The 22,509-nt window shown below is 42.1% G+C and overlaps 1 protein-coding gene across 3 annotated transcripts in view; it reads left to right on the plus strand.

Annotated features, from left to right (window-relative positions):
- The first annotated feature begins 11,790 nt into the window (after positions 1–11,790).
- The window catches only part of BEND7 (BEN domain containing 7), a 46,771-nt gene continuing 36,052 nt past the window's right edge, over positions 11,791–22,509 (plus strand). For all 3 annotated transcript variants that reach the window (XM_053943872.1, XM_053943874.1, XM_053943873.1), the window contains exons 1-2: positions 11,791–12,089; positions 15,816–15,899. In XM_053943872.1, the coding sequence (XP_053799847.1) occupies positions 12,029–12,089; positions 15,816–15,899 (145 nt within the window). In that variant the 5' untranslated portion in view covers positions 11,791–12,028. The remainder of the gene's footprint in view (positions 12,090–15,815; positions 15,900–22,509) is intronic.

A 22,509-nucleotide genomic window follows, 5' to 3' on the forward strand; every position in this document is an offset into this window, starting at 1 on the left:
ACGCCGTCACTTCCGGGGAGGCCGCGCCGCCGCGCGGCGCCCCCTGGTGGCTGGGAGGAGCGGCGGGGCTGGGGGCGCGTCAGTGCCTTCTCCCGAGTGACAAGTGACAGAGATGGCCCCGAGTTGTGCCGGGAGACGCTTAGATTGGACAGTAGGGAAAATTGCTTCAGTATCTATGTAATCTCATACTGTTGTTGGAAGCAGATTATTTAAAGTGATACACAGACAGTATAATGACAGTAATTATGAGACAGAGCCAAAATATAGCTGCTTTGTATCAAGGAATGTAGCAAAAGAGGTGGAATATGATTTTTACAGGGGTCTTTCCCTGTTTTAGTACAGCTGGTTTTACAAAAGGGTGCTTGACAGGTTCTTTAAAGAGAGTCTGCGTGCAATTTATTCAGCTGTCTTCTCTGTTTAGCTTGAAAAATCTTTGGGGAAAAGTCTCTCTGACTGTGTTTGTACAGTGCTTCATGCGATGGGCCTTGGTTGCAGATGACAGCTAATATCAGATAAATCATGGCCTCAGGAAAAAAATTCTTCTCCAAAAGGGCTATCAAGCACTGGGACAGGCTGTCCAGGGAATTGGTGAAGTCACCATCCCGGGAGATATTGAAAAGATGTGTAGATGTGGGACGTGGAGATGTGATTATTGGTGGACTTAGCAGGGTTAATTATTAGATTTGATGCTTTTAGAGGTCTTTTCCAAGCTAAATGATTTCATGAGCCTGGTTACTGCCCAGCCACACAGGGTGCAAATGCCATGTAGGAAGGTGGGATGCCTGTGATATCTGGTATCTGCTTCCTTCAGGCCTTGAGTTCTGAGGCAGCTGGTAGGGACTGAGCTCCTTAGTGTGCACATCCCAGAGCTAAATGCTTTTGTCATCAGCCACTCAGCATTTGTGACACAGGTACTATCATCAAGAAATCTCTTGTTTTCCTTATTTACCTGATTTTCTCCAGCTATTTCCACCTTGTGGCTTGTAAAGTCCAAAGGGTCCAGAAAATGCTTTGAAGAATGAGTAAGAACTCCTCTCAGATTTTTTTTCACCTTTAGGTCCTCACAGATTTCTTCCTTGTCTTTTCCCATTGTAAGCTCCATTGCTTCAGTAGCTGTTTTGGAGTCGTAACCACAACTGGCTTTTCACCCACTTTAGATAACCTGAGCCATGTGTCAAGACTCTTCCTTGTAGAAAATGGCACAGTGGTTTACAGGGGTTGTTTAACCCCAGGCTGGAGGGTTTTGGATTTAGAACACTGCTTTACCTCAGGCTTGAATGCAATTGCTTTGCAATGAGGAAACAGGAACAGCACTCCTACGCTTCTCATAGCTCTCTAAAAGGAAATTATATCACATCTGATGGTGATAGCATCCAAGAATGTCTCTGTATGAGTCCTGGGGGAATGTGCCCACATTTGGGTAAGGACATAAGTAGGGAGGCTGTAGGAATACTCTGTAGTGGACTTTATGGTAAACAAATCCAGATGCTTGTATCAGAGTGCCAGCTGTCCCCTCAATTTACTCTAGAGAACACACAACCTTAGACCTTGCTTCATTTCCTGCTCCAGTCTGACACTGGCCTGGTTTTGGCAGGGATACAGGTAATTTTCTTCCTAGTACCTAGTGCAGTTCTGTGGTTTGGATCAGGTATGAGAATAACTGATAACACACTGATGCTTTCGGTTTTTGCTAACCAGAGTTTATACTAAGTCAGGGACTTTTCAGCTTCTCATATCCTGCCAGCAATGAGACTGGGGGACACAAGGCAGCCAGGACAGCTGACCCCAGCTGACCAGAAGGATATTCCATACTGTATGGCATCACATTCAGTATATAAACTGGGGGGAAAGTTGGCTGGGGGCTGCTGCTCAGGAACTGGCTGGGCATCACTCAGCAGGTGGTGAGCAATTGCATTGTGCATCACTTGTTTTGAATATTATGTTGTTGTTATCATTGTTGTTATTGTTATTATTGTTTTCTTCCTTTGCTGTCCCATTGAACTTTCTTTCAATCCAGAAGTCTTCTCACTTTCACTCTTCTGATTCTCTCCCACATCCCTCTGTGGCCGGGGAAGAGTGAGAGAGAGCCTCTGCACCATCTGGGATTAAACCATTATAGACATTATATCTCAGTTAGAGACAATACAAAAGGAAGGAGGAAAGCAAACTCACGCACAGTATTTGTGAGAAAGATGCAGTTACTGTCAGGTGACTCTTAGACTAAAGATCCCCCAGTTTTTTGGGGGTTTTTTTTTTTTTTTTTGTTTGTTTTTTTTTTTTTTTAATAAATAAATAAGATGTCAGGGAGGGGTAAAAGGGACAAGGAAGCAGCTGATTAGTTTATGTTGGTGAAACAACTTTGGCAAGGTTGGAAAGTAATGCTGTACCTCGAAAAGTTGCCTAAAAGTTCACTACCAATGACTTAACTTTCCACAATTGCTCTTTTTCCAGTACTTCTGGTTCTGTGCTCTCTTGCCTCCAAATCAAAGCATCCTGTAATGTAAATCCCCTCTGTGAGCAAGACATTGTCTTGTCCTATGGACAAGAAGTGGCAGTCTACAGAGTACTACATCTCCCAAAAGAGTTACTGTATGCATGCAAATATGTAGATATGTTGGTTCTGGTTTTTTGAGGACATTCACCAATATCTCCCCAAAAAAAGGAAGGAGAGAAAAAAAATCTTTGGTGCCATCCATCCATTTGAGATTTCTCTTTTTGAAGGGATTATAAAACCTTCTAATCTATAAGAAGAGGTGATATCTTTTTTCTTTCACTGGCACCTCATGGAGAGATCCACTCTTGCTTCCTGTCTGATCTCCAGGATGCCAAATCTGTTTGACTCCTCTTTGCCTTGAGGTCAGGGCAGCATTTTCTGAGGGATATGGATTGTGGGGATGGCTGGGTCAGGTCCTGACTGGACACAGTTCAAAGCTCCTCTGTTCCTCAGAACATCGTCCTGAGGCAGTATCTGTGCTGGCAATTCCCTATGGTCCCTGCTTGCTTCATCATGGATCTCTCATCCTCTGACTGTCTCCATTCACACGTGCTCCTTGGCTCTAGGATGGGTATCTGGAGCTCCACTTGCTGGACAAACTCATGGTGCTCATGAAAGCTCAGAGTGTGATCTCTCATCCTTGGATCACATAGTGGAAACTGTTCCTCCACACTGCAAAAAGATTTCTCCAAGTCACCACCGTTCTGAGGAGCCCTGAGAGTGTGGAAACTGTTTAACTGTGTTGTAAAAGCAGACAATTCCTTCCCTGTGCCAGTCCCTCATCCGTGCATGTCATCCTTAGATGACATCACTGTATAAGATATTTTGAACACAGTGAAATGTGTGCTTTTCCAGCTGTATTTCAAATTATCAGTTTATTATATATGGCATCACTCTACTCATTAGAGTCAATTAGATCATTGCTATAAATCCAAAGCTTGACTATTTGTTTTCTACTGCTCCTGTTTTGCTTTTCAGGGCAGTCCTGCTGGTTTGGTACCACTGTGGCTGGATATTTCTGTCTCTCATGTGATTAATAAATATTATATTTGCTGTCAGGGCTGTAGTCAGGCCTTTAAGCTCTCCCAAAACCATTTGCAGAGTCTTGAGAGCTCCCAGCAATTGACTTTGGGTCTGGAAGCAATAGTGTTACCCACATTTTCCCTAGATCCAGGTTTCTGCGGACCTCTGGAACAATCCCACAGAGTTAATCACAAAGCTACTTTGGAGTAATTTCCTTCATAACATTAAATATGAAATCAAGACTGGAAAGGGAAATCTAGAAGTTATTCAAAATCTTGGAATATTCGTAAGAGTCTTGTAAGCAATAGAAATAGAAGTTTAAAACATACATGAGGTGTTTCATTCCAATTTTTAGCTGGTTAAGTGATTGCTCAGCTTTATCTGCTGCAAGCCAACTGTCAACCTACAGACAGATTATTGAAGGCAGCTCAAATAACCCAGTTTCACTCAAATAACCCAGATGTCATCTATTTGCCAAAGTGGTAAAATGGATCAGAATAATTTTGACTGCTCTCAGTGGTTGTATTCAGTTTACATTTAGTTGTTTTCAGGTCATATCTTTATGGGCATCTAGTTTCACTTATCTATTTGATATTAGAACAGGGGAAACTCCCAGTTCAGCCAGCATATGCTTTCACTCTTACACAGGAGGCAGAACTGATGCCTGGCAGCTGACCAAGATTGCAGAACTCATTTCAAGTAGCAAAGGCACAGATTATTCTTGGAAACCCTTTTTAGTTTAAGTGCATGGTTCCTTTTATTCATCTTCAAAACACTATACCAAAAAAGACATTGGATAAAATTGTCTTTACACCATGACTAAATATGTCCACTTCTGGCAAAGGGAGCTCTACACTCAGTCTGTCTTTTCTTTTTTTATTAAAGTAATCCTTAACTTTTCGAGAGGGATTAACCCACCCAATTCTCCATTCTCTGTCCCCACATCTACTTTGCTTACAGGTACCTCCAGCTTGTCACATCTACAGGCACCTCCAGGTGTTCTATCAGACACGTTAGTACTGCTGCTAAGGATTGCAAACTGCACTTCCCTACAACCCTGACATTGGGGATGGGCCCACCCCCTCCATTTAGTCAATTTAAGCCATCTGGGCTTTCACTTTCTTATTTACCTTTCCAAACAGCACACAATCTCCAGGAGGTCACAGTCAGAGAAACACTCAGCTAGAGAGAAAGCTGAGGAAGAAATTGGAGGTAATGCTCCACCACAGGTGTCCAAATCCTACTGCAAAGACAAGGAAAGCTCACTGGGGAGGAAATGGCAGAAAAAAGGTTCCCACATTTCTAACAAACATAAGTCTTCCCAAGTGTATAGTATTTGTGTATCATGAAGGCAGCATTTGAGTTTGGTCTGTTTTGCTTTTTAAAGTATCACTTGATTAGTTCTCATGGTAAGTCAACCCCTGCAACTCCTGTCTGTCAGGACACATCTCTGGAATGCACTGTTAAAATAGTTAGGAAAGTAGTGACATCCATATGGATGTTACTGGTTAGTAAGGCTAGTGTGGCTTTTAGAAACCCACTTGAAATAACTGTTTGGCTGCTAATTATTCTCTGATTTTGACAAGGGAATATTTATGAGCATTGTTTAGTTGTTTATAGGATGCATGAGTATCCCAGCAGCTTTATTATCTGTAAAACTGACATGGTGTAAAAAACTCATTGCTGCTTCTAAAAAGCTTTGCATTTAAGAACAGCTAATTATTGCCAAACTGGCTGATATGTGAGATATCTGATGAAAATTCTATTGTTTCAGGAACAGTATTCGTAGCTCAGCTAATGGCATTGTGTCATCAGAGTCCCTAATGAATCGGTCCCAAGATGTCACTAGGGAGACTGCGCTTTTTTGACAGCAGTGGCCATTTATGGCTGTTAAAGAATCCAAAACATCTTGGAGGAAAATGGTCATGCTGCCTTTTTCTGTTGCTTTGGTGTTGGTTTTTTGCTGTTGTTGGTATTTTTGTAGCTGTTCTTTCTTCTAGCACTCCAGCAGTGCAGGGCAAATGATGTGAAGCATTGAACATCCTTACTCCCAGCATCAGTCTTCACTACACATACCCAAACAAAGTCTTTCCAGGAAAGGTGCAGTTCTAGGACTAAGCCCTGCAAATGCAGACTGTGTTGTCAAACTGCATGCACTGCATTTTAGATCCATACAATTGTCTCTTTCTTCAACCTTCCCCAAAGCAGTATCTACACTTAACGTCCCTTGGGGTTGAGACATTTTAGCTGTATTAACAGACACCACCCAAACATCAAATTGGATGGTATAAAAGCACATAAAACCATCTATTTTTCTTCCTCTTTAATGCGTATTAGAAGATAAATGGTTGAGCATAAAGTATTGTACTTCAGAGTTCATTAGCTTCTATTCAACACAGGCAAGAAATCTCTCAAAGTTATTACTAAATGATTATAGTTCTGTATTGTCAGTTTGATCCCTGCAGGATGTGTCCATCTCAGAGAAAATGCCCATGCAGGTGCACTGGCTGCCTCAGCAGAGAGGTCAGGGATTGAATGGGTGATGGAGTCTTCAGTATCTACACATTTCTGAAGGTAAATCCGGGGGGGGTCACATTAATGAAAATGCTGCTGTATGTATCTTACTGCTGAATAAAAGCACCTTTTTCAGATGTTGTCAGTCTCCAGCCTGACAGAGATTTAAAATTCACATAATCTCTCTTTAAAAAGTGCATGTGTGAGTAGATTTTGAACTCCATTGTACCTTGCAATGAAATTTTATTTTTTAGAACTGAAAAGCAGGCAGGTGGTTATGAATGTGTCTGAGGCTATTTCACCAGCCTGAAATACAAGTACTGTTGGAAAACATTTAGGAAAATAGAACATCTTAGTAGGAGATGCAGCAACTTTTCATGAATTTATTTCTGTTTGCATCAGTATTCTGAGCTACAGGAATTATTAGTAGAGAAACTCTCATTGGGAGAGGGGATTGATGGCGTCGAGGCAGCAGCCCTGTGAGTTGACAGGGATGCTAATATAGCCACGGCAGAAGTTTAGAGAGCAGATCAGAGCAGCTGGGTGGGCTGATAGAGAGGATCAGGGCAGCCCAGAGGAGCAGTAAGAGGATCCAAATAAGTGGATTAGTAGCATACCAAAGCACACATTACTTTTAGTTTTCAAACTCCCATTGATTTTACTGCAAGTGCATTTACTAATGTGTGGCAGGAGAAAAAGAAGAGGATCAAGGCAGAATCGAGACATGGAGAGCAAGTCCCTGTGGCAAGCTGGAAATGGGAGAAGCTGGGCTGGGGAGCACAGCACAACATTCCCACCTCAGGCTCAGTCAGGACTTAGAGGCGCATGACTGCTGCCTGGGCTTTACCCCACAGCCTCAAGGAGCTGCCTAATGGTGTTAAATGCTTTTGTTCCTGCAGCTGATGCTGCATTCGTTTTCCATCCGTAGCTCCAGCGATTGCATCACTGCACTCTTACATCTGTCTTCAGCTGCTGTGGCTGAAGCAAACTGAATCAAAAATGGAGGAATGATTAGCAGCATGATCCTCTTGGAACTCTCCCTAGCAGGGGGCTCACTGGGCTGCTGGACCCTGAGCTGAGCTTGCTGCAATTTGTGCCTGCAGCATTCATCAGAACTGGGACTGCTGACTGCTGTGCTTGGGCTGGCATTATTGACATTGACTTTGGGATGACCCAAAGCTCAAACATGCCCTTTCTGAGGACACCAGCCTGGTTTACATTTCATCTCTTAGGCAGAGGTGGTAGTGATGCAAACACACATCCAGACTAAAATTTCTAAGCACTATTTATATAGCAGAAGAGTTCAAATTTCTAGGCAAAATAACAAGCCCTACATTGTCCTCAGCTCCCTTGAAGCACTTGGGTTGTAAGGCCAAAATTAGTTCAGCCCATGGTTTCTCCATGTTCCAGAGAAGCGGAAAATGTCCATGTATATGGACAGATTTCTTTTACTCTTCCACATCCTCTTTCATAAAAAAGAGCATTGTTGAGACCTTTTCTTCTTCATCCTTCAACCAAACTGTTGCTTAGACACCTTGGTCTCCTCTCCATTCCCAGAATTCAAATCCAAACACTAGTTTGTCCTAGGGATAACTTAATATCCAATTATCCCACAAGTATTGGATCAGAGTGGATGACCATCAAGCGTTGACTCTGAGAATGCAGTGCCCTTGCAGTCTTAGTCCAAGCTGTACATAAATTCACAGAGGGGGGGAAAAGTCCAACCTTACAGTCAAAAGGGGGTTTGCATTCTGATATGGAAATATTCAGAAAGTTTGTGACTGCACACACAAAGAACACTTTGTACGTAGATTCAGTCATATTCTTTATTGTTGAAACCGTTCTGGAATGTTTTGGTCTTCCTGAGCTGGCAAACATGAAAACATTGGTCTGTCCTGTAATTTTTTTTCTTAAAAATTTATATGAGAAAGATTAACAAGCAGCAGGATGGACAAGAAGGCATTTCAAAACTGTGTTCCAAAACAAAAAGAGAGTAAGGACAGAGACATGAAATGTCAAGTACTGTGACAAATGGTCAGGAAAAACTTACGGAGGATTGGAAAACACGTTAAACTGCACTCCTGACTTTAGAATTCTTCAGGACATCCAGACACCTTCCTCTCTAATGACCCAGTCCTTGGATATGCCAGCCTGAGAGCCTGCTGAAAGGGAAGGTTTGTAGTGAGACAGCACAGCACAACGTGGCCTATTGTCAGCTTGGGGGCTAAGTACTGCCCACATATGTCATATGACCTTAAAACCACCACTGGAAACACTACTATAGTTTATAAAATCCTCAGTGCCATTCATTACACATAACTAACCAAAATAGCTCATCTATTAACCTGTCACCTGCGCAGCTCCTGGTCTCCAATTTACCTCTTCACCCTTCTCCTGCTTCCTAATACCACACAGAACCTCGTCAGGCTCCGAGATGAGTGGTAATCATGGTGCTATTAATATGACAGTCAGCAGCCTCTTCCCACTTCACATGGCCTCACATGAATTCCTTGACATTAGACTTTAAGCCTCAGATCGAATCACTGAGTTTATGAGACTTTCTCCACTATAATTTTTCCAACTGAAAAGCTGAAGTGGTTCAGCTTAGTACACTTATTTAATTCTCCTCAGCTCTAGGACTCTTTAGTCATCTTCGTCCTATACCATCCTACTTCTGAATAATAAAATATTATCATGAACTGGGCACACCTGGAAACAAAAAGTCTGGGATATCATGTGTGAAGAGCACTGCTGCTGTTAATACTGAAATATTACTAGATTAATTATATTTAATCAGTTAGCTCATGATCTGAAATGAAAAAGAAAAATATTTTTACACACCAAAAAATTGTTGGAAAAATTACTATCAGAATGGGGAGGGGATATTTTGAAAGTAACTTGAAGCATAATAAAATGTTAACTAAGAAATAATCAGGGATCATCATACTGACTCGGGACATGTTGCAAGACAAAGCCCTTATTTAGTTGACTAATTTCATGGCATTTTGAAAAACACGTTACTCACTTAATGGTTTGAGGAAATACTTTGAAACAGTTCATTAATAGATACAAAATGCTCAATTTTTTCATATTTTCACCAGAAAAGACCTATGGGTTCTTAATATGTAATAGCAGCATGATACTGAGACAGAAACGGAAATAAAAGATGAAATTAAAAGCCGTCTGCTCCCCAGAGCCAGCGTGCACTTTATCCTAAGTCACTTGGCTGCCACAGCAATGCAGCCAGTGACTATCTAGGGTGACACAAGGCAGCCATTCTAATGGGATAAAGAGGACTTTCATCTCTACATTTCTCCAGCTGGAATAATGCAATGGTGGCCTGTGACAAATGAGCAGATGATCCCAGTCCAGTATTAGGATGCCCACCCCAAAATGCCCAAGGACAGACTCACAGATCCCTGTACATGGGAGCCTTTGAGTTTGTGTAGTTTTTTCTAAGTCCCAGCTGAGAAGCACCAGCAGTGTAGGACAAAGCTGCTTCCAGCTACTGGATCCTCCTATGTGTTGTATGGATAACTACAAGACTTTGACCTAAAGTCACCTTGTCCTAGTTTCTAATTCACTTTTATGCAGATGAGATGGCAGGACTGGGGCTGCGGTATCCACACTGGCTCATACTTTCAGAAATGAAAGCTGCAAGATTTATTCATCTGAGTGACCACAATTAGGCTAGCTTGCAGGATCAAGTTTATTCTGCATGAAAAGGATGGATCTCTCTAACTCACATAAAGGAAAATGAGAAATATCAGTGGAAAAGGGGATGTGCCAACTCTTGGAAAACATTACTAGAAACTGCATTGCCCAGACTGAAATGTCATTTAAAACCACAAGTGTCCCTTTAAGCAAAATATCTGCACAGGAAAGGAAGAACTAAAACCAGTAAGAGAGCAGCTGATAAAGTAGTGCCATCACATTTTCATAAATTATACCCCAAAATGTTTCACAAAATTGAGTAACAGAGGAAAACAGAAAAGATTTTTGTAGCACATTCCTTTGGCAAATGCAGGATAAAGCTCATCATGTGAGCTGAACTGTAAATGAGGGCCTTATGCTTTATAAAAATTCTCCTATTGTCCCAGGAAGGATGAGAGTCAAACATAACAGTTTCAGCATGTAAGTCCTGTAAATAAAGTTAGTTAGCAGACAGGAATCAGCAGACTGTTTGGGGAGGGAAAAAAAATAAAAAAGGAGAAAATACTCTTTTTGTAGGAAAAATTTAAACACACTGCTGCTGCATTTCAGACCCAACTTCATTGCACTGTACCAGAGATTAATTGGACCCACAAAATCCAGCAAACAGCACATGACATCCATCTACCTTTGCTGCTTCAGCATCCTCCCAAAAATATATAATGTAGGATTTTAAATAGTACGTTAGCCCAGTTTCCTTTCATAAAGTCTTACAGAGAAGTTTAGGAAAATTCCAAAAGTAGCATATTGATTGCCTCTGGGATTTTCCACTTAGCAATTTAATAGAAAATTACACCCCTACCCAATCTGTGAGGTTTCCATAACCTCCCTCGTGAATTTAATTTTCCAGCATATAATAAATTTTACCATTAGGCATATTTTCTGATATTGCTTCACCATTAAGGTTATTTCCCAATTTTTCTTTTCAGAACCAGGTATACCCTCTGTGTGGTGTCTGGATGGTACCTTGCACGGAAGAATTCAGGTCTGACTATGTCCATGCACACAGTTAGGATACAAATCACTACTGTTAGTATTCAATTTGCTTCCCTCCTGCTCATTTCATGTCATTATTCCGAGTGATAGGGTCGGTCAATATTACTGGAGCTAACGGGATTCTCCTGGGTACTCTGAGGAGACCAAGGCAAGATCTGCATTTGCATCTGTTCAAGTGGGCGTATGCAAGTATCACATAGTCTTCTTGTCACAACACAGTCTGACTACATGTAAAACACAGCATGATGATCGGAGCTGTGTTTGCAGTTATCAGTAGTCAAAACTGTAAACGCCTGGGTTCTTTCTCTACAGGCAACAGGCAAAAGCACTCTCGGCTGTAAAAAAAACACTGCACCCCTCAGTGAATTTCGCACAGTGAGCGAACTGGAAGTGTGGCTGAAGGCGTCAAGTGGTGAATAAATCAAAGCACTAATTTCAGCTGTGTTTGGGCCAGCCGTATGGCTGCAGTGACCTCACGGTGACCGTCGGGAGGTTTGCCAGACGCCCTAAATCTCGCTCCTCTGGAGAGCCGAGACTCTCTTCCTCTTGCTAAGGCGATCCCGGTTTGGCAGAGCTCAGCCCAGCTGGCGGCTCGGCGCTCTTCTCCAGGCCTCGGTCCATGACACCAGCGGACACATCGCTGCGATAATCCCTGTAAAACACGGCAACAAACAGGTGTTGCCATCAGTTCCTGAGGTTTACCCACTTCCGCACGCCAACTTCAACCCCCTCCCGCCGGCCCTGGCCCGGTCCTGCTAAACACGAGGAGTTCCCCCCGCTCAGCCCCTGAGGGGAGCCGCGGGCAGCACCGCGGTGCCGAGCGGGCAGCGCCGGTGCCCGTGTGTGAGGCGCGCGGCGGGAGGGGGACACAAAATGGCGCTGCCCCTCAGCCCCTCGCCCTCAACCCGCGGCGGGGCCGAGTGGCGGCGGGCCGGCCCCGGGGTGGCGGCGGCTCCCGGCCGGCGGAACCGCCGCCTTCCTTCCCCCAGCAGGTGGCACCGGGGTCCCGGCGCCGGCGGCGAAGCCATTGCGGGCCGCCCTTCGCCGCCGGGCCGCGGCCGCGCAGCCGGCGGGGGGGAAGGCGGCGGCATCGCCCCCGCGGGGCTCCCCCCGCCGCACCCCGCTTTTCCTCAAAGTTCGGGGCGGGAGCGGGGGGGAGACCGGAGCCAACTTGTCCCGGATCCCTTTATTCGCCGCCGGAGCCGCCGTCTCTCCCAACCCCCGCGTGTATTGCTGATCGGAGGGACGGAGCTCGGTCCTGTGTCCGCCCCGCTCCTTCCTGCCCACACCATGGAGTTCGCCCAGAGGAAGAGGAGCAGGAAATCCCAAAGCTTTAAACTGGTCAACGAAGGTAAGGCGGGGGCGGCCGGGCTTTGTTCGGTGGCCGGGGGCAGCCCCGACTTTTGCCCCGGGGGGAGCGGGGCGTTATGAAACGCCGGCGCCCCCGGGCCGCCGCTCCCTCCCGGCTCTGTTATTGAACTCCGCAATCCTCTGCCTGAACTCCCCGGAACCATTGCACGCCTATTTTTTTTTTTTTTTTTAATTTTATTTCTTTCACCCCCTTCCCGTTTCCTCTTTTTTTTTTTTTTTTTATTATTTTTTTGCATATGTGTTACGTGTTGTTGCAAAACCACCACCACCTCAGGTGGACGTGTTATTTTTTTTGAAGCAGAGAACCTTGCACAAAATAAAGTTGGATCGTGTTTCGTGGTGAATCCTGCTTGGGCGGGGGGGAGAAAAGGTAAAAACGGGAAGCGAGCAAAAAATAATGACACTTGAGCAGCGACAGACCTCCTTAGTATTCAACTCTTGTGGATTTATTGTATTTGGGGTGGTTTTTTCCTCTCCTCGGCTGTGTTCATCCGTGTATTTCAAGAAAAGCTGAATCGAGATCGCTTTATTAAAAATCCACGCAGGTAATTAATTGTACGTGGGCAGGGGAGAGCCGCTGGCGTGTAACTTGTTCACTCGGGGTGTGTTTGCTTTTGGAAAAGAGGATATTTTAAAAGAGATCGTGAGGCGAGAAATATTTGAATTCATGTCGGACAAGAAGCACAGCTCTGTGTTTCAGTCTTCTTGTTGTTGTTTTCTTTAATTAAAGGGGGGGAAAGATACAGCCGCTGGTAGGCATTTTCACAGGTGGACTTTCCAGCCCTAGGGATTTATTTAGGTTGGGTATTTATCCCTTCTCCGGCCGATGAGATGTTTTTGCCTTGATGGATTTGATTCGAGATCGTTTCTCCTTTTGTGTTCCCAAGTATTGGACGGGAATATCTCCATGAAACGCTGTGTGTGTCCTGCATGCCAAGTTCAAGGCAGGTGACTGCTTGGGTGTAATGTCACACTGGTGAAAAGGGGGACACACACACGAGTGTCAAGACTTGCTGTCTGAGGAGCACTCTGCAAAATTATGTTTGAAGCGAAGAAATTCAAAGATGGAAATAAACTCACTTGGTGGGAATAGTAAATAACGACTGCTGTATCGTGGTAGGGGGGTCTGGGGCATCACACATGGTCCCTGTTAAAGCTAGAGGGGCAGGGACTTGCCAGACGTGTCTGAAATGCATTGGAGGTCTGTATCCATTAGCAAACTTACCAAGGGTGTAATTTTACAGAGAACAGGTTTGGTTTGTGAGGTTTTGGTACTGAACATGCTCCCAACTTGGAGGCAGAGTTAGTGCGTGACTGCGCTGGAGCATGGAGGTGGTGAAAGAAAAATGTGGAAAAACAAAACTGAAATTTTGCTTTTTACTTTTCATCCTAATGGGCCTGTAAAATGAGTATTTGCCAGAAATAGGTGACTATTTTGCCAATCTCAGTTGCCACTTCTTACAGGTTTAGATATGCCTCAGTGTATGAGACAATCTATTTAACCTTATTTTAATAGGTAAATCCAGTTATGATGGTACATTATTAATAATATTTTATGTGTGGTCTCTTTTTGGATGTAGAAAGTCAAATACAAAGCTACACTAAAAGCATATGCTAGAGAGAAAATTATGTCTTTTTACTTTGAGAATGGAGGAGATAAAAATCAGGTTTTGTATGTGAGTCTGCACTCTCATATTCTTTTCTATCACAGTTGACTAGAAAGATAATTATGTATAAATAGTTGTCTCTTGTAATTGGCCTTTGCCTCTTGCAGGAGTTATTCTGTAATGTCACAGTTTAGTGTTTACTGTTGTGAAATTGATACAGTTTTCCAGTGCCTGGACTGTGACATCCAAGGCACAAAAAGGAAACCAAAAAGAAAAGGCTGTGCTGTACGAATTGGTTGGTAAGACACCGTCTGCTATTGATGTGTGCCCCTACAATGCTTATTCTGTCCCAAAAATAACTTTGAGCACCTTATCACAATGATCAATAATGATCAAATCAAAAGAAAATCAATTCCTGTGCTAAAACGCAACCACCTCTGGGTGACTCTAAGGCAGCAGCTGCAGACCAGAAGAATATTGTGACCAGCTGGATATACAGGGAAGTGCTGGAGAAGAAACTGTGTGTAATCTGTATATCTAAAGACCATGAGTCCGTACTAGTTTCCACATACTTGTTTCCACAGATCTTGAATGTCCTTGAGAGAACGAAGGTGCAGAGTGTGGCAGGTGGACCCTGACTGGCTGGCCATCAGGTGCCCACCAAGCCATTTCATCACACCCTCTGCTCAACAGGACAGCTAGTGATCATGGAAGGGAGCATAAATCCTGCCATTTAGTCTCATAGAAGAAGCTTTTACTTCCTCAATGTCATATCTCGAACTTCACCTTTACCCATTTCATTGGCTGGGCGTGCTCGGGAATCCTTTGTGTAGCACCTCATCGCTGACCTCTTCAGTTCTGTGGTGTGGTTGTTTTCCCCACATTTTCTTTCCAGGCCCTTCTCATTCTATAGAATTGCTGTGTTAGGCTCGATTTTAGTTTACATACTGGGTTGTTCCTCCTCTTGTGCCTTTCCTGACAGTTGTGCTGTACAAATAAACAGCACGTAACAAAAAAGTGACTTCCAGGAGACTTTTCCAATTCTGTGGCTGTTTGGTCAGAGGTGCAGGTGTGCTGCTTGTGGAAGGAGCTGCTTATGCCACCCTCCACTTGTGTTACACCTTTTAAGTGAATCCCCCTAAAGTCCCTTTCATGAGTTAATCTCTGCCTCGCTTTTTGTGAGGCAAGTAAACATAAAACCAGTTTAAGGAGGGAGTAGCTGAGAGCATTGGGAACTGGGAGGGCACAGAAGGAGTGAGGTGGGGAGGTGGCTCTTTCAAGACACTGAATATATTGTTCAGTCTTGAGTGATTTGCCGAAGGACAGAGTGTGTGCCAGTATCAGAGTCAGAAATAGCATCCAGAAGAGCTGCCTTTAGATACTCTTTTTTTTTTACTTAGACTTACTATTTCTCTCTGTGTAAACAAAGTTCTGGTTTTAGTGAACACCTGCCTGGCATTACAACAGAGACCTTCACAGCAAAATATTCTTTTATTTAAAATAGAAACTCAGTGGTGATTTTTTTTTTAATATCTTGTAACATCTCTGTATATGATATGCCAATGCTAATTCTTCAGGTCATCACAGGCATTAATTTCTATAGGTGAATATCCTAAGGTGTCAATGATCCTCCTTTCTTCAGAATTGGGAGGCCAGTGACATCAGTATGGGTCAAGCCAGCTGAGCAATGCAGCCCTGATGTACATTGCTGATTCCTTACTGAGGTGAAGTTTGAAAGTTTGCCTTGGTCTCTGGGAAGGTAAAGTTTTCATTATAAATCTGCTTTCCTTCTGTAAAGCAAGAAGCCAGATAATTGGCATCTGGTGGGATAATTTGCTGTGAAAATGAACATAGTAATTTAGGGCAGGCATAGCTGTTCCCTAAAATCTGTAAAATATTTGAGCCGAGTCTCTCCAGTGTGAGTAAAGGTTTTTTAGGAGGTGCTGATACAGAGCACATTTTTTGTGGTTAATTTGATGTACATAAAATAAACTGCAGATATATTGATAAATTGTGTAGTAAAACTGTAGCAATGTGTTCAGTGTTCATTTTTTCCAGATCACTTGAATTCTAATTTTTTTTATCGTTTTTCATTCCAGATTACCATCATGAGATATATAAGATCTCTGACTACAGCAATGATGTTAATGGGGAGACCAAAGAAACACAACCAGTTTTTTTAGGTATGTGCTTGTGTTGATTAATTTTCGAGCAACATTGCGTGGCCATTTGCAATTAGGGAGGAAAAAATCTCTGTGCAAGCACAGAAAGCGCCTGCCATTGTTTAATATGACGTTCTTTTCAAGACCCTTTTATTCTATGAATTGCCAATATATCCTTTATTAACACTGCTAAAAGTTGTAATTTCAGACATAAATGTTTATTAGTGTCTACACACAGTGCTAATTATCACTCACTCAGAGAGCCAGATGCTGACTCTGCAGTTTTGCAGCTCTGTGCTCACCCCATTTACATTGCATATTCCCTGGCATGCTTCACTGGCAATAGTTTGTGTAATTGGGGTATTACATCTTTGACATCTGGATAACAGAAATTCAATTTCCAGGAAGCTGCTATTTGTTTGGCTTTGCTTCTGCCTTGGGTGGGATAGAGGATTAATGTACTGTCTTAATGTAATGTCCTTTCACCTCTGGAGCTTGCCTGCTAATCCTGGCATGGCAAAATTAAATTAAATCAACAGTTAAAAATGTGTAAAGAAAATACAGAAGTAATATAGAGTCTGCAGCATGATATGTATTACAGCATATCAGTGACTGGCTATCAGTGAACCTTTACCTCTCTTGTGTGCTTTTTATCCTGTATAACTCCTCAGCTGCAGAGTGCTTCTTCCTTTCCTGCTTCTATCCCCTTCCAGTTGCATCCAGGACCTCACCTGATAAAACCCCTCTTGGCAAAGATTTGGCAGACTAAATTCAAAGAAGGAGGGGCCAGTTTTTTGAGCTGTATAAAGCAAGCTTCTGAACACTCTGTTTGGGCTTTGGAGGAAGCAGATGCATTTGCAGCAAGAAATTTGGGGTTGTCTACTCTCCTTTTCAGCACCAGGAGCCTAACTTTTGTGGGGTGATTTAAGGTTTCTGTAGGCTGTGTGTGTTGCCCCCTGGAGCCAGCAAGTAGCATTGAAATGTGGGAATTGGCACCTGAAGTTACTCTGCATGCAAAATACCTTTGTATCCTAAATTCTTAGTGCCACATCCTCTTCTAGAGGTCAGCAGCAAATGGGAGAGAATAGGAGGATGTGTTAAAATGGAGGTGGGACCTGCCTTAAATTCCCTTCTCAGCTTTTCACCATTTGAGCAAGTCTTTCTTCCCTACACCCATTTCCAGGAAGAAGCAAAGGCCATTGCTGTGCTTTGTGTTTGGATATCATGTTCTGTAAGCACTTTTGGTGAAGTCTGATAAACCTGATGGAGTGAGCTCCACCAGAGGTTTACTTGAAATGCTTTTTTGTCCAACTCTAAGTCATGAAAAGCTTTGGCAAGAATTAGGCAACAGCCAGGGTGCTCTAAGAACATGCAGAAGTCTGTGCTTTGACATTTGTGCTGTGAGTCAGACTAACTGATCTTGATTTTGGCTTGGTTGTGTTGCCCTTAGATTTGTTTGGGTTTTTCTTTTTTAGTAAGTCCAGCTTTTCATTGTGACTGAAAGTGTTCTGGCATTTAAGTGCCTCAAGTTCACCTATTTCAAGAGTCAGTCAGAATTTAACCTTTAAGAATGTGAATCCTATCAAGGATCTTCCTTATCAGGTACAGTCAGGGTGCAATCGCTGCTTCACTTGATTTCACTGCTTTATGCCAAAATTTATCTTTGAAGGATGTTTATTCCAACCTGGTGATTTAGAGTCAAGTTTGTTCTCCAGTTTAAGTGATCCATGAGATCAGCAGTTGTAAACCTCAGTGTGATGCAGCCTTTAGAATGGAATGGATGCTATGATACAGCATTGAAACTATTACCTTTGGGGAAGTTAAAATGTTAGTGACAGTCTATAAATGAGTGAAGCTTTATGACAAATGGGATGTGGAAATGCCTTTGTTGCACAGCTGAGCATGTTTAACCCAAAACTCCTGTTGAGAACAGGGGAGCTGCTAGGGTAAATGACTAAATCAGAAGAATCCACTTTGTTTAACATGCAGATAAATTAAGGATGAGATGTCAAGAAAGACCTGATGAACCTAAATGGTGTTTTTTGCACCGGCATAGATGGGCACAATACAGCTTTGTGTAAATGTAGGCTGAAAATTGGAGAAAGCTTCAGTGCAATTAAAGGAATCTGGTACTGGATATGACCTCTGATGGCTGGAGTGGTGTAGAGTCCAACTGCTATCTGAATAGAGCTTGGGAAGTTTTCTCATGTAGTGCAGTGTTGGGAGTGGGGATGTGGTGGCTTGTCCTCTCCCCCAGTCCTTTGTTCTGATAAGATGATGAACAAGAAGTCACATCTTTCTAGATGAAGGACATGCTAACCACAGTCTTTACAAGATTCCAAGGGAATGTGGAATATCACGGCTATATTTTGTGGATGAGGACTGGCATGTCTTTTGTTTTGAAGGAAAGGGCTTAGTTATCTGGTACCAGGACAGACTGCTCAGTCTGAGGAGAAGGCAGCCCAGAGTGAAATGCTTAAACCTCAAACATGGGTGAAATTTAAAACAGACCTGACTTACGTTTTTCCAGTGAAGTCACAGGGCTGCTACCCCAGACTTGGTATTACAAGCCCTTGAAGGGACTATGTACACCTGTGTCCTGTGGACAGTGATGATTAAACTTACACTGTTTATTAAAAAAAAATCTTCTGCAGACACCATATTGGTTTTTTTCAGTCTTAATATTTTTATTACCAACACAAAAAAGTGGAAAAGCAGTATACTTCCAGACTGAGTGTTTTTACAATGCTTTCAACTTGAAATTCAGGTTCTATGTTTGAAAGGTTAATGCAGAAAACTAATTATATTATCCTGGTAATCAAATGTGTGATGAGACATTTGTCTGTGTAATTAACAGTGAAGAACTTTTATAGTTTCATAAAATTGCATGCTATGCACAGTGTGCTTGGAGCATTTGTTTTGAAGAGATGTCCAAAACAGAGATGTTTATGACTGATATAAAGTGGAACTGAAATGTACTGTAATGCAGGTGTCTGTGCATTTTACAGCATTTCGCATTGTTGAAATGGAAGGCAGCAGATTAATAACTTCGCTGTGTCATGGTAAAAATAAATAATGTGTTCTTGGAGCAGGGGAGCAATGCATAAGTTACTCACTAATTTCAAGAATTTATTCTGTCCCAGAAATTATATCCTTTGCAATTTTTCACAGAGAAAAAGTTGACTTAACAAGTAACTTCACAGACTTGTGCTACTATTAATAAGATTATATCCCAAGTCTGGTTGTTGCAGTAGTGGCTTCTGTAATTAAGACTGCATAAAAGTTTATTTTATGTATCTGTGTTCTCTAATGATCTAACTTTGTAAAGTATTTCCCTTTGGGGCTAAAGCATGGTCTTAGCCTGGGATATTTCCAAGAACTGGTGGAAGTTGTTGCGTATCTATTATTACTTTTTTAATTATATGACCCCATTAGTATATACTTTTATTGAACAGTTGCTCACTTGTCCTTTCCCGAGTGATTTAGCTGGCACAGCGTGGCATGAAAGTGTGTAACTTGGGCTTCTGTGGCTTCTCCTGTTGGGTATTTTGAAACTCTTTCACCAGGCTCTTCCAAAGACTTACTTTGTTTGTGGTGGGAGTGGTCGCTGGGCCACCTGGTATAACCCAGTTTCCAGGGAAATAACCCCAAAAGCCTGAATGGTCTCAGGGTCTGATGCTGGGTTTGATTCTGCAAATTTCTTTGCTTACATTAGTGTTTGTGGGCTTAATAACTTTGTTTGTCTCATGATAGGCAGGGTTATCAAACCGTGTGTTTCTGTGCTTGCTTTGTGAGTAAGAGGTCTGATTTGAGGGTGATCTAGTTTTCCTGCATATCTAATTCTGGTTCTTTGTGTGGTGACATGAACATAGGAAAGTGCTTTGAGGTGATGTTTTAGAGCATTGCTAAGATGCCTCAACTTAGACAGCTTCGGTGTCCCCACATGTTAGTTTAGCAGAGTCAAATTCTCCAGCTCATAACCCGTGTTGCTTGTGTGACCCTCTGACACTGTTCATGACCACTGCCCCCCCCGCTGACTTGGGGTTTTTAATTTGCCGAGGATGTTGTTGCCTGTGTTCTTTCTTCAGTGTAGAATCTTAGATGCTGGCAAAGACCTGGGATCACTTTTTTGGGAAATGTGTGCTTACCTCATCAGTTTATTTGCACAGATGCCCGATTGCAATTATGCACAGAGAAATCACAGTAAGATTCCACGTGATTGAGGAGACCTTTGCTCTGATAAGGAATCATGCACAAGGATCCTCTATTTTCCCCATGCTGACCTCTGCAACTTTCTGTTTCAGGACAACTTGTGGTTCAAGAGTACAAAAAATACCTTGATTTTTTTGAAAATTATTATTTGATGTGGGTATAGTTCTTGCTGAGAAGGGATGCTGAGCTTCCTTTCAGAATAACTGTCTCTGAAGGAAATACCTGAACACTGTGTGGCATTCCAAAAGGTGTTTTGGTGAGTTCAGCCTGGTTGAGCAGTGGAGACATGTGCCCTGTGTGCACATGCTTCCTGATTCCTTGAGCTGCTCTGAATCAGCCCTTTACAGTCTTCAAACGCAGCAGGCGAGTTTTGCTGGCCCCCTTCCAGAGAGGGCAGCATTCAAATGGCATCTAATAAATTGCAGTTTAATATGCTTAATTATATAACCTTTTGCACTTATTTATTATTTTTTGTTGAGCTTTCACACCATATGCTTCAACTTCCACTTTTTCTCACCTCTGAAACATTGTTTCCATACAAACCAGGCTCATGTTGTCAGCTCACATGTGCTTGTCTGGCTCTCTGTCACTGCCATTCCTACGCTTGCAGCAGCTCCACCAATTTCAGCCTAGTTGGACACAAAGGTGAAAATCTGAGATTAAAGTAACTTCAGTAAGCAGCTTGATCCAGGAAAAATCACTATTTGTATGTTCAAGAAAGGAAAAAAATCCATAGGCATTTCATCTGTCCAAAAAACATAAAACCAAACTATAATTAATAGAAAAATTGTATTTTCAAAGTCAACTAATGAATATTTCCCAAAATATATGAGAAACAAAATGTTAAAAATAAAGGAAGTAATTGCAAAATACTGGACAAAGAGAACATGATGGTTATTTTGTGAGTCAAAGGAAGGAAATAATCAGATACAGACATTTATCCAACTTTAAATCTGTTCACCTATTTATACGCTTTAAAGCACATTAATACAGACATGGTTGCCACTTCTGTGATACTGGGATAAAACTAATGCTTGAACATATAAAACATACAATTTTATAATTGTTTGCAGTGCTATGATAGTATTTGATAAACTGTTCAGGAAAAGTATAATGAGGTGTTTTGTAGGCAATGTGATATATGGAGTTTACTAAACCTAGTAGTGAAAAGATGGACAGGCATATAGGAGCGAAGAGTGTAATAAATGAATTATCATTAATATGTTGTTAACTGGAGTTGTTTACAGGCCTGTTGCTTCAGACAGCTGCACACTTAGCACATGGATGCTACTGCATCCTGGAACACTTTTCTGGTTCACATTTGTTCCTTTGTAATTTTAAACATTCTTGCAGCTTTCAAAGCAGGGAGTTTTTATGTCCTATACACTTTTCGTCAGGAAATAGATTGAAATGAATTTTGAGGAAATTACTTTTTTATGTTGTGTAGCATTTATTAAAGGGCTTTGTTTTGCCCTTTTTGTTGTTGTTGTTTTATAAGATTATGGTCAGGTCACGTAGGAAAAATATAGGTTATTTGTAAGGACCATCGTGGAAACAACTATAACAGTAGTTATTAAAAATTGTTACTATGTTTTTGTTATGACAGTTGACATCTCTATATACAAGTTCCTAAATAGGGCTCTAACTTGCCACTAATTTGAGTGGCATTTTGTAAGTGTCTTAGTGTTTTGCAAGCAATTTCAATGGTTTCAGATAAAACTCAGGGATTTGCATGGGGTATCCAAATGGCAAATCCTGTCAGCAGCCTTTGGAGGCATCCCCATCTCCTTGGAAATGGTGAGGAGCTCTGGTATGTGTACAGAGGCTGAAGCATGCACCACTCTTCTCAGGCCTTAGCATCTATCTTAGAAAGCTTTGCACAGATAGATAATGCAGATTTCTATGTAATAAACTATTTTTCCAGTGCTTTATTATTCTATTTAGCATTTAAAAGAAGGCTGGCTCTTCCATAGGACATACTAATTTGAGTTGTTGTGTTTTCTCTGTGCCCCATCTACTTTTTTTAAATTTTTAAATTACATGGTTATTATCTGTGAAAATTATCAGCATTAGAATAACTGATAACAAAACGCTGTCCTTGGGCTCTAGAGCTAATAGCCAAATGAGATAACCAGAGAGCAAGAAGTTAAATCTGTTACTGGTGTTGAACCCATCTGCAGATTTGGATGGTATAACATCATCTGCTCTCCACTCCTGTGGGGAGGATGCTGCTGTTGCTGGTCAGCTGCAAACTAAAAGCTGGAAAAAGGCATGATTGGGAGAGGAGAGTTGTAAACTTACACTAAAGACTAAGTCAGGCTTATAGCTTGTAGGATTTTAATGCACTTTCTTGCACATGGCAAGTCATATTTTAAAAACAAAAGAAAAAACAAACAGAAAAATCGCTGAAAAGAATCTG

The sequence above is a fragment of the Vidua chalybeata genome, chromosome 5, assembly GCF_026979565.1.
Source record: "Vidua chalybeata isolate OUT-0048 chromosome 5, bVidCha1 merged haplotype, whole genome shotgun sequence".
In the NCBI taxonomy this organism is placed as follows: Eukaryota; Metazoa; Chordata; class Aves; order Passeriformes; family Viduidae; genus Vidua; species Vidua chalybeata.